The 12,970-nt window shown below is 45.0% G+C and overlaps 1 protein-coding gene across 1 annotated transcript in view; it reads right to left on the bottom strand.

Moving 5' to 3' along the window:
- The window catches only part of FGD6 (FYVE, RhoGEF and PH domain containing 6), a 58,258-nt gene that overhangs the window by 12,270 nt on the left and 33,018 nt on the right, over nt 1-12,970 (bottom strand). The window contains exons 9-14 of the mRNA XM_083698553.1: nt 11,019-11,069; nt 4,718-4,776; nt 3,794-3,865; nt 2,642-2,710; nt 1,513-1,596; nt 55-134 (exon numbers count right to left, since the gene is read on the bottom strand). Of these exons, the coding sequence (XP_083554679.1) occupies nt 55-134; nt 1,513-1,596; nt 2,642-2,710; nt 3,794-3,865; nt 4,718-4,776; nt 11,019-11,069 (415 nt within the window). The remainder of the gene's footprint in view (nt 1-54; nt 135-1,512; nt 1,597-2,641; nt 2,711-3,793; nt 3,866-4,717; nt 4,777-11,018; nt 11,070-12,970) is intronic.

The raw sequence follows: 12,970 nt of genomic DNA, 5'->3' as shown, positions 1-12,970 counted from the left end.
ACTAAGCAATACTTTGTTATCAAAATACACAAAATGTTGTGCCTAACGGCATACCTTGCTGACAGGATGAAAGATCGCTCTACACTTTCTATGTTCAGTTCATTCTGGTAAGCTTCATGGGTTGGCTTTCTAACCTAGGAAGGAAAAAGAATGAATAATCCAGTTGTAAAACAAGAAAAACAAACGTTCTGTCAACCTGCCATCTCAAAAGGCTTAGCAAAGGAAAAAGGCGTAACAAGCCAGTACAGTAGTTTCAGAAATTAGAAGCAGAAGACAATTTCAACACACACACAAAAGGAGTAACATTTGCAGGAGAAAAAAACAGCTTTTAATCTGGGAAACCCAGATATTGGAACGATGAAAATATCTGGCCTGGTTCGCACATCACAGTAAGCTGAAACATGCCTAAGAGTGAAGGTACCAACTCCCAGTGAAGAGATCGTGGCAGATTCACTCCTCCTCAGTCCTTCACTTTAGCATGCCATCCATATCTGGGCTCGTAGTTCTGGTCTCTCCAGAGTAGCCATGAGCCATAAACCAAGAACAATCCTCGGCTACTGCTCATGGTTAGTCTGGAGGGATTTAAACCACAAGCCTGCGTTCAAACAACATGCCAAGCCATGGCTAAATTCAGCATGGTACAGCAGCAAAATTACTGCAGAGAGGCAAAGTGATCATGATCTCCTCCCTGGGAGTCTGTGCTATGCTAAGACATAGCTTGGCTTAACGTAACATGTAAACCAGGCCATTTTTTCTCAGAGCAGTAGTATGAGAGGGGGCCTATTCTGCAGTACTCTCCTTCCCAGGTTGTGGAGTGCTCTTTCCTCAAAGACAGATCTTGCACAGTATGTATTTTGTTGGCATAGCCTTTGGGGAAGGGCGGGGGACTGTGGTGAACTGTATTGTACAAAGATAAGGTATCTTCCTTCAACTGAATACTGTTTTAAATTGTTTTGATCACAAACTAATACAGTTTTATGAGATTGTATATTTTCGACTTGATGTTACATTTTTTTATCTATGAATGTACCCTGGGACTATTAGTGAAGCAGGGAAAGATACACAGAAGAAGAAGAAGAAGAAGAAGAAGAAGAAGAAGAAGAAGAAGAAGAAGAGTAGTAGTTTGGATTTGATATCCCACCTTTCACTCCCTTTAAGGAGTCTCAAAGCGGCTAACATTCTCCTTTCCCTTCCTCCCCCACAACAAACACTCTGTGAGGTGAGTGGGGCTGAGAGACTTCAAGGAAGTGTGACTGGCCCAAGGTCACCCAGCAGCTGCATGTGGAGGAGCGGAGACGCGAACCCGGTTCCCCAGGTTACGAGACTACCGCTCTTCACAACTACACTACACTGGCTCTCAAGCAAGTTAAGAAGCATAAAAGTCTATCAGTAAATGAAAGACTGTACTCTTTATCAGCATTATAGTATGTCTTAGCACACATTAAATGTCTTGGCAGGCGTTCAAGCTGTGAGTGACAAAAACATGTTACAGAAGAAATTTTATCTACTCACTTTCATTCCAGCCAGTGACAGCATGTTGTTGAGTTTATACATTCCAGACTGTACCGGAGTTGTATACAGCAGAGCATCATTAAACTGCAATATAAATATTTTTAAAAAGTAACTGAAATTACATATAACATATAGGGACTTTTGTACGTTTCACATATCAACTTCCTCCGACACAGAGCAAGGTGCAAAAGACCATCTCTGCCCTCTTTCTGCCTTCTTTGTTCCCCCATTGTTCTTGTTTTTCCTGCCCCTGGGGCAGAAAAGACAAGTAGCAAGGCCTTGCAGAATGTCCCCCTTTCAGTGGGTGGGTGGGTGTGGATTTGATGATGACAGAAGTGGTGGGATTGGCAGGGGGCCCATCCCCCTTCCACCTTAGGTGGTGAAGCAGGACAGGCTGTCCCCATCCCCAGGCTATGCTGGGCCCATAACAATATTCTGTAGCCAGGCAAGGGGTGACCCAAGTTTGTCCTCTCTGTTAGGAACATCCTGTGACCTTTTTCTCCTCAGGTCCCCATGTGTAGGCTGCTCAGCACAAGGATTTCATTAAGTTCCATGCAGAGGAAGCCACGCTGTGGTCAAAATTCACTGGGACCATTTATCATCATTAACATTAACAACAACAACCATTATTATTTTTTCTTGCAAGTTAACTCAAGTGATGTTGAATGCATGAAGCTTAATCAAATTCAGGTCTGGTCTGGCAATTTAAATATTAGAAACTTGCTTTTGCAGTGTGTCCTTGTTTCCTTGATAAGCAAAGAATCATTTTTAATAACATTAGTCTAGGATTAAAAGAACCACATTACAAGTGTAGCTAAATGCTAAAGAGTTGCCTTGATTGTATTTGATCAAAGACCCTGAAGCATCTGAAAGAGAACCTCAGACTTTGAGCAGAACATTTTTCAAAAATAAATGCTACATAAAAACCACCAAGCAAGAGAGAAAAGATGCTTTATTCATAAAACCACTGTGAAAAGGAGACAATGATAGTATAAACTGAAATATAAATTATTCAAAACCATTAACTGGAGTTGCTAGCTTTTGTTTTTGAAATTGCAGTGGGGACAGACTGCACCATTATGAAATCACTCTAAGCATTAGGTATGTAAAAACATCCATGGCATCTTACCAAAAAGAACATTCGTGGCTGCATAACCTTCCTGGACAGTTTCATCAACGTTCCTTCTTTCAAAAAGACCTGGGCATTCAAGCAAGCAAATAAATGTAGTCAGCTGCTAGGAGTATAAAACTCTCCCAAGGAGAGTGCGAGAACAGTTCCATTTTCAAACACAGTATTAAGTACATACTAGTCAAGCGCCCAATAAGACAACAGAGCAATACTGTAGACACAGGAAAGGGCACTGCTAAAAGAGCGGTGGTGAGATTGCTAGGAGAGGAACAGCTACTAATAGTAATAGAAGTAGTCTGTAAGGCCAGGATGCTGCATTTGCAAGTCATGTGGGAATGGGACCTACTCATTCTGCCCAGAGGCAGTATGGTAATGTGGCCTGGGCAAATATGGGGTGCCAACTTGTATAAAATATTGGGGGGGGGGCGGGGAGAAGGTAAGCCCTGCCCCACCTAATCAATTACATGACTTGATGCACACACACCATTTGTATGGCAATACCCATCAATGTTTTTTTTTGGGGGGGTCCCCTCAAATATTTTATTGGGGAAGCCAAAGGGACCTCAGCCCCTAGGAGTTTGCTCTTATGGACAAATGTTTGGTTGGTTGGCCTAAGCTAGACTTTTCCAGCCTAGTGTCCTTCCAACATATGGAAATATAATTCCCATCAGTCAGCCTACATGATAGGAGTTGGTAGTTCAAAATATCTGCACAGCACCAGGTTGAGCAAGGTTGGTCTAAGCCAGTGATGGCCAAACTTGGTTGTTTTGGGACTACAACTCCCATCATCCCTAGCTATCAGTGGTCAGGGATGATGGGAATTGTAGTCCCAAAACAGCTGGAAGGCCAAGTTTGGCCATCACTGGTCTAAGCAGACCCCCACAGTGCACTACAAACTAGACTAATGGGCTACAGAAGTGGCACAAACCTTTGTTTGTCTTATTCCCATCACAAGAATTAGCACCTTTGCCTTTGCAGAAGCAAGAGTTACTGTCACAGATGGAGGTGACTGATGAAACAAAGAAAAAGAAACCCCAGATCTTCCTTTTCCCTTTTAGAACTAAAACCTATAAATGGGCCATAAAAGTAGTTTTCACACACTAAGGTTTGTTTGCTTTTCGCAACCTACTGTTTGCTTGTTGGTGAACTTACCCTCCCTGGCTGTACAATCTCATGATGACCGTTTAAGCTGTACTGTATTTGCATAAGTTTCTGAAAGTTGTCCTAGAGGGTGGAAGCATAAATAAAGTTCTTGTAAACAAACTGATGAAAAGTTCCATGGCGGAAGAATCCTCTGGGAACACCAGGGAGCCACACAGGTTGCTCACTCTAATTGGCTCTAGAAGTGTTGAAGTCAAACACACTTCCATATTCTGTGATGTGTACCAGTATGAAAAAAAAACTACACAAATCCGAAAAGTAATATTTGCTGAATTAAAGGAGCTGAACACAGGAGATTTAAGCCTTAGGGCCTAAAACTGCAGGGTTAGCTCTACACACAGGCCTCCACAATTTAACACACACTTCCCATAACAGTAAAAAGCTCCATGTTCCCTCCCTTGTTTCTCATTTGTAAAGAAACTGAAGTTGCTTCAAGTGACCCATTAAAGTCATGTATAATCATGTCTTCTATCTAGAGATCTATGAGCTTTCCAGGCAATACAAATGTGCCATGGTTCGAACTGATATCCACAAAGTTGGGCTTACTAGTATACAGCTAAAGTAAAATGGCAAAATACAGACAGAGAGAGAAATAAAACACCACAAAGCTGCTGAAAACCATATTAAACTGTCCTTTCAAAAAGCCTTCAAAATGGAAGTCTTTATCCTAGTTTTTGTCTGTATAGTATTTGAACTGATAGTATTTGGGCTGTTCTTTTAAATGGATGATATAATATATATGCTTTAAAATTTATATGTTATTCATTTGACTTTTCTTATATATGTGGCTTTTATATATGTTAATATTATATCATAAATCACTACAGGAAGCCTCATTGGAAGAGATTAATAGATAAATAATATTTATAATCATAATTATTATCACCATCATTATTCCATGACTGAGATACTTACTCCCTGTTTCATGATGTCATTAGCATGGTTAGCCACTTCTATCACAACAGCAAGAGCATCTTGAAAACAAAACAAAATGTATTTCAGCATTGACTACAGTATGTGTCAGTATTAAAGACACCTAAGTTTAATGGAAAGGACCTTGTATTTCCACACTTAATGTAAAAGTTGACCAACAAAGTTCAAGATCAAGGGGGAAATACAAGAACAGAAATTTTTTATGTAATATGGTTTAGATTTATTTCATATACATTAACAAAGAAACATGATTATCGACCACTCACTACTCATGGGGACATGGCAAGACACCTTCATTTAATTTGGAAACATCTGTATAATAATAAATGACACTACTGTGCTCAACAGGGAGGGTTGGGGAAGGTAATTTTTGGGGTATGTTTTCTAAAGTTGTTATATCTGAAAACGATTCCTGAAAAGGTAAGGACACTGGAATAAATCTTAAAACAGTAGTTGGCGTGGGGGGGGGGATACATTTCCACAGCATCAACAAACATCAGGAAAATAGGAAAGAATGCGTGAGATTTTAAACCTCCCGTGAGAGTAAGAAGCTTATCTTCTCAACAGAGGCAACTAAAAGCTATCAGGCTACATTAGGCCTGAGGAAGGTCTGCAGTCAAACATAATATGGCCTTTGCCCCCTTACACAGAAGAGTTCATACCCCATGATCCCTCAGTGTTTTTGTTGTGTATTGAGTCAAAGGATTTTATATCTGTATTATTATTGTCTGTATTGCATTAGGGTAAAGTAACTGCCTTTTGGTTCCAGAGGGTACAGCTACTATTGGTTCATTTAAGCTGCTGTATTTGGATCCTCTGTCTTATTGGTTTCCTCCAAAAGGCAGGACTGTGATTGCCTGATATAGTTCCCTCCAAAATGTATCCTTTCTAGCTTGTTCCCTGTCCCTATAAATGTAGCTCTCCCCTCCTCAAGTCTCAGTCTTGTTTGCTTTAATAAATAAGTGTTACTAGAGAACTGTCTCCAGCATATTATGTCAAGAGAGCTGAAATCACAAACCCCACATCACAACAACTGGCGACGAAGGTGGGATCCGGAATGCTGAGGAGCGGTTAACGCAGCCCTGCCTCAGAGTCCGGATTGAAGCTAAAACAAGACTCACTGGCCAGCTGAGAAGCCGACCCTGCCCACAGGACAATGGAGAGTCCAAGGGTATTGGAGCCCTTCCAGCCATCAGAGGCCCACACGTGGGAAGACTACGTCAAACGCTTTGAGTTCTTCGCGGTGGCTCAAGGGATCACTGATGCCAGCAAAAGAAGGGCCACATTCCTGAGCTACTGTGGGCCTGAGATCTTCACACTGGCCAAGGCATTGCTTGCTCCAGCGAAGCTAAGTGAGACATCTCTCAAAGATATTCTTGCCTGCCTAACAAGCCATTTGGTGCCTACTGAGACCAAGATGGCCCGGCGGATGGAGTTTCATAAGAGGCAGCAGCGTGCTGGGGAGTCTGTATCTGCATTTCTAGCTGAACTGTGGAAGCTCGCTCAGCACTGCGACTTCCAAGATCTGGAAGAGACTCTCCTGGATCGTTTTATCGGTGGTCTGAGCAGCAAGAAAGCCAGAAGACGCATCGTGGCTAAAGAAGAGGTTACCCTTGCTTCAGCCTTGAAGGAGGCCACCGCCACGGAGAATTATGAAAGAGAGGAGCTTGATGCCAGTCGCAGGGCCCCTAAGCCACAGATAGAAGTTGTGCATGCCATGGACGAGCTAGAGGCTACTTCGAGCCAGAGCCCAGTCCATGGGGTCGAGTCAGTGTGTCAGGCCTGCACAGTGCACAAAGATCACCGAGGCAGGTGCCCTGGTTGTGGCGGAAACCATGAGCGGAAGAGTTGTCGTTTCCAGGATGCTATGTGCCGGACGTGCGGGAAGACAGGTCACATCGCCAGGGTCTGTAGATCGGCGGCGTTGGGAGCGACAGGAGCACCTAGACTGAGCATCGCAGACCGCCCACAGCAACCCACGTTCTACAGGACTGCCACTACGTAACGGAGATCAATGGGAGGGTCGTGCAGTTTCCAGCGCAAGGCAAGGCACACGTCAAGGTGAAGATTGAGGGTCAGCTGTGCGACATGGAGGTGGACTCCAGATCTGGATTCACTATCGTGTCGGACCAGACCGCGAGGACGTTCTTCCCCAGGGGTAAGTTGCCCCCTCTGGAGCCCTTCCCGGCAACTTTGCAGTCATACTCAGCGGGCCGCATCCATGTCATGGGAATGTGTGCCGTGAGAGTACAGTTCCGGGACAAACAGGCGGTACTCAAACTGGTGATTGCGAAGGGCAGCCGCCCCAGTCTCCTGGGCACTGACTGGTTCCCCGCCCTGGGACTGAGTATATCAGGGCTTAATTCAATCCAAACCTGCCCTGAGATGAGTGAGGCATTATGCAAAGAATTTGCTGGTCTCTTTAATGGAAAACTGGGTTGTTATAAAGGGCCCCCAGTTGACTTCGAATTGGACCCTGGGGTGGCCCCAATCCGACTCAAACCAAGGCGAGTGCCATTTGCACTGCAACCCAAGATCGAAGCAGAGCTGGATAAATTGGTCAAGCAGGGAGTTCTCTCACCCGTGGACTCCGCTAAGTGGGAGACTCCAATTGTCACGCCCCTTAAAGCAAATGGGGAAGTCAGGATCTGTGCTGATTACAAATGTACTATCAATAAGGCACTCAGGGGAAACTCATACCCCATTCCAGTCGTATCACATCTGTTGGCTAAACTGGCTGGGGGCAAGGTGTTCGCCAAAATCGACCTGGCACAAGCTTACCAACAGCTGCCAGTAACCCCACAATCAGCGGAAGCACAGACTATTGTCACACATAAAGGGGTGTTCAGAGTTAACAGATTACAATTTGGAGTTTGTGTGGCCCCAGGGATTTTTCAAGGGCTCATGGAACGCCTGTTAAGAGGTCAGCCGGGGGTCTTGCCATTTTTTGATGATGTTTTGATTGCTAGAAAAGACCCACAGGAACTGGTTGCGCGTGTCCGTGCAGTGTTGCTCAAGTTCAAGGAGGTGGGATTGCAACTAAAAAAGGAAAAATGCAGTTTTGGGGTGCCAATTGTGGATTTATTGGGGTTTAAAATTGATGCATCAGGCACAGGAACTGGTTGCGCGTGTCCGTGCAGTGTTGCTCAAGTTCAAGGAGGTGGGATTGCAACTAAAAAAGGAAAAATGCAGTTTTGGGGTGCCAATTGTGGATTTATTGGGGTTTAAAATTGATGCATCAGGCATCCACCCCACAGATGCTAAGGTTAAGGCCATCATCGAGGCACCACGACCACAGAACAAGACAGAGTTGCAGTCATTCCTGGGACTTATTAACTTTTATCATTCGTTCTTACCCCAGAAAGCTTCGGTAGCTGAACCATTACATAGACTGTTGCAGAAAAAGAATGTGTGGCGATGGGGGCAGGAGCAGCAGAAGGCTTTTGACTCCTTGCGAGGAATGCTGAGTAGCAGGAGTGTCCTTGCTCATTATGATGAGTCGAAGCCGCTGGTCCTGGCATGTGATGCCTCTCAATACGGTCTGGGGGCGGTGCTGAGTCATAGAGAACCGGATGGGTCGGAAAAGCCCATCTCTTTCTATTCCCGTACGTTGTCGGCCACGGAGTGCAACTATGCTCAAATTGACAAAGAGGCACTTGCAATTGTGGCAGGAATCAAAAAGTTCCATGATTATGTGTACGGTCGCCATTTCTCCATTGAAACGGACCACAAACCACTGTTAGGGTTGTTCAACCCGAACAAACAAACGCCACAAATTCTCTCCCCCAGAATGTTGCGTTGGTCTATATTCCTGAACGGGTTCCAGTACACCTTGACCCATGTGCCGGGGAAGCGGTTGTGCCACGCTGATGCGCTGAGTCGATTGCCCCTTCCTGGCGGGAGCAATGAGGATCCTGCTCCAGCGGAGCACATAATGATGCTGGAAGCACTTCCGGGCGCTCCTGTAACGGCTACTGATATAGCTGAGAAAACGAGGAAAGATGCTGTTCTCTCCCGTGTGCTCACTTGGGTGGGGAGGGGGTGGCCAGGTGGTCCGCATGAAGACAAATTCAGGCCTTATGCGACAAGGCAGCACGAGTTGTCCATGCATAAGGGTTGTCTCCTGTGGGGAGATAGGGTGATCATCCCAGCACCACTGAGAAACAGGGTTCTTGAGACGCTTCACATGGGACACCCGGGAATGGTCAGGATGAAGTCGCTAGCCTGATGTTATGTGTGGTGGCCTGGAATGGACCAGAACATAGAACAATGGGTACGAACATGCAAGGCATGCCAAGAGGTGCGGCCAGAAGTGGCCAGAGCACCAGTTCACTGGTGGGAGCAGTCCAGATTTCCCTGGAGCCGGCTGCACTTAGATTTTGCTGGGCCATTCCAGGGGAAGGTCTTTTTGGTTATCGTCGATGCATATTCCAAATGGTTAGAAGTGGCGATGGTCCCTAGCATGGCATCAACTGCCGTAATCAAGGTGTTGAGGCAGCTGTTTGCAACCCACGGGTTACCTGAGACCATTGTATCAGATAATGGGGCAGCTTTTGTATCCCAAGAATTCAGGGCATTCTTGGCTGATAACTTCGTAAGAGGGGTCACATCCGTGCCCTTTCACCCATCCTCCAATGGGCAGGCGGAGCGCATGGTAAGAACAGCCAAAGAATCCATTGCGCGCTTAATGGAGGGTGACTGGTCAGCTCGCATCGCGCGAATGTTATTTTTGCAGCATGCGACGCCGTGTACTGCAACGGGCAAGTTGCCAGCTGAGCTGCTCTTGGGTAGAAGACTGGTAACGGTGCTGGATTATGTCAACCCGGATAAAATGCCAAACCGTAATGCAAGAGCAACCCCCCAGGCTGAGACTGACACAACAAGGTATCTCGCCCCTGAAGATCTGGTCTGGGTGAGGAACTATTCACGAGGTTCGCGGTGGGTGGCTGGTGTGGTCACCCAGGCTAGTGGACCTGTGTCCTATTATGTGACCTTGGAAAATGGGCAAGTTTGGAAGAGACATATAGATCAGCTGAGGCGCCGGGCGCTCAGCAGAGAGGAGTCTGATAATTCATCCCTGGCTAACGACGCAGAGCTACAAGGCCAGGGTGAAAATGGCCCAGAGGTGCAGTCACCAGGGGCCTCAGCAAATGAACCAGGGTCTGCTAGTCCTCAGGATGATGAGGTACAGGTAGGGGACCCTGAGATGTCTGGGACTCCATCTGTTCCTGACGAAACCCCTATAGCAGCCCCCCTACCACAGGTGACACCCAATCCAGAACCAGCAACACCTGTTGTCAGGAGATCAAGTAGAAGTTGTAGGACCCCACAGTACCTGAGAGATTACGTCTGCTGTGCTCACTAGGGGGGGAGGGGTGTTGTGTATTGAGTCAAAGGATTTTATATCTGTATTATTATTGTCTGTATTGCGTTAGGGTAAAGTAACTGCCTTTTGGTTCCAGAGGGTACAGCTACTATTGGTTCATTTAAGCTGCTGTATTTGGATCCTCTGTCTTATTGGTTTCCTCCAAAAGGCAGGACTGTGATTGCCTGAGATTGTTCCCTCCAAAATGTATCCTTTCTAGCTTGTTCCCTGTCCCTATAAATGTAGCTCTCCCCTCCTCAGGCCCCAGTCTTGTTTGCTTTAATAAAGAAGTGTTACTACAGAACTGTCTCCAGCATATTATGTCAAGAGAGCTGAAATCACAAACCCCACGTCACAACAGTTTTTATATCAGGAACCTCTGTAGCCTTAAAATAGCCAGAAAATATAACACAGAGCATTAGCACTGGCCTTGTAGAAGTTATTTCTGACCTTCATGGATTCCTGAACCAGTGGTGCTTACATCAGGAGGTATTTAATTCCCCCCACCGATAAAAAAAGTGTTTTTATACATGTTGGAAGATGCCCAGAGTGGCTGGGGCAACCCAGCCAGATGGGCAGGGTATAATTAATTAATTAATTAATTAATTAATTAATCAATAAAACAAACATGACTGGAAGTGAAGCAAGGAAATCTCTGGCAATTTCCTCACCCTGGGAGCTTCCTATGCCACCTTTCCTGCTGTTCAGAGAATGCGCCCCAATCCTAAGAGCAAACCTGCAGGCCACTGCAAGAGAAGTGTAACCCAAGAAACCTGTAAGTGAAACTTTCTCCCTTGCAGAAACTCTGGATCCAGCCTTGTTGTGGCTGTGCCACCAATGAAACGACACACACCCATAAATTCAAGAAGATGTGTTTTTTTCATTAAACTATGGACTAACTACTATAAAAGCAATTACCCTGAGTATCTCTGAAGTCAGCCGAATCTTCTAAGAGGTTCTTTAAATAATCTGTGGAAAGAGAAATGTTATTAAGGAAGAGAACTGGATGAAGTTATTACAATGAACCTCTAGGTGGCCCAGTTGAGCTACAAGATTATTACGTCTCCGAAAAGGTTTGCACATTTACAAAAAGTCCTCACACTCACTGATTTCAAAGGGACTTAAACATGTTTAATGTAGTTGAAATGTACTCTGAATGCACGTGGTTTAAGCACTGGTCCACGGTATTTCTAGAAGTGCCTTATGCATATATTAAGGAGAGGATCTTCTCCCTGGTGCTTCTTGAAACATTGAAATGCCCTCCCAAGGAAGGCATACTGAGCACCAACACTGTATTATTTCTGGTGCCATGTTAGAATCTTTCTATATGCCAGGCATTTTAAATTACGACGCTTTGAGATGATTGAATAATTTTATTCCCCTTAGTTCCATCGCATTGTTGCTTAGGTTTCATGTTATATTTGTAGGTTTAAAATGCATATGTATAGTGCCCCCTAATCTATTTTTTGTTATATGGTTTATGATTTTTTTAAATATAAAGGCAGCATAAATATGGTGCTTGCTCTCTTCTCCCCCCCCCCCCCCGAAGGCAGAAAGCATCTTGGTAAGAAAGAATAGGTTGGGGGAGGGGTCAGACTGAAACACAGACAGGCAAGTGCAGTGCTGTTAAGCTTCTAAAATGGGTGGCAGGAGACACAAGTAGATTGTGACTGAATGGGCACACTGGACAGCCTTTTACCTCTGAGGGATTGCTAACACACACAAAAGGTGATTTATTTACAGTGGTACCTCGGGTTAAGAACTTAATTTGTTCTGGAGGTCCATTCGTAACCTGAGGTACCACTTTAGCTAATGAGGCCTTCCGCTGCCACTGTGCTGGCGCCGCCGCACGATTTCTATTCTCATCCTGGAGCAAAGTTATTAACCCGAGGTACTATTTCTGGGTTAGCGGAATCTGTAACCTGAAGTGTCTGTAACCCAAGGTACCACTGTACTGCACTTACGATGCACCATTATTTCCATTGTGGATCTCATGATAGAAGCTTGGAGGGGACCTAGACCTGCTTAGCTTTTTTTGCAAGGTGGCTTCATCATGTGCCCTCAGACCATCCTCTGAGAGTGAGCATGCTGTACTCCAGCCACCACCCCTTCAATAACTTCTCTGCCAGTCGGGGATGATTAACAGCAGCAGTCTGGCTGATCTTTCTGACTGCGTGTTCATGCAGATCTCTCACACAGAAGTGGTGATTATTCCCCAGTGGTTTTCTGAGTTTACAGTACAGTAATTAGCACTGTTCTTCTTCAACCTCAAGCACTAACTACAAGTTTACGTTACAGACTTGGATTTTTTCACAGTGACAACATGGGGGACAAAATTCCACACGGTAATTTCTAGGCAAACACAGCATTTTTGCAGAGTCATAAGCAGCAGTGAAATAACTCTTACTATTTATACAGCAGCTGAGAAAAGCAAAGCAGTGGATATTTTTCTGGCAAGCAGACAAGCCCTAGAGAAGGATGCGACAAATAATAATAGTTTATAGGATAAAGGTGAGGAAGGCCAAATGGATATGAATAAACAGGAGGAAGGGAAAGAAATGACTACACTCTTGAGTCAGAGGAAGGCCTTCTCATTTTGCTGTGTTTTGCTCCTGGAATTCAGTCTGTCAGGAATTAAGTTAAACTAGGGCATCCCAGAGCTCAACTCGAGATCCTGCATGTGCAAGGTTTTTGATCTATGTTACCTGCTGCAGGAAGTGGGGATGAAAAGGTGATCTTTGTTTATTTCTCCTTCTCACTTGTAGTCTCCTGTGCTCCAGAAAAGCTGTTCCAGAGGGTTAGTGGACCCTCCAGAAGACTATGGGAAATAATGCTATGAGCTGCAGGGGAAGTGGGGAATCATCAAAAAT

Source organism: Podarcis gaigeae (assembly GCF_964106915.1).
Source record: "Podarcis gaigeae genome assembly, chromosome: 10".
Lineage (NCBI taxonomy): Eukaryota > Metazoa > Chordata > Lepidosauria > Squamata > Lacertidae > Podarcis > Podarcis gaigeae.
Note: the sequence above shows the minus strand (reverse complement) of the source record. Positions and strands in the feature narration are given on the sequence as shown.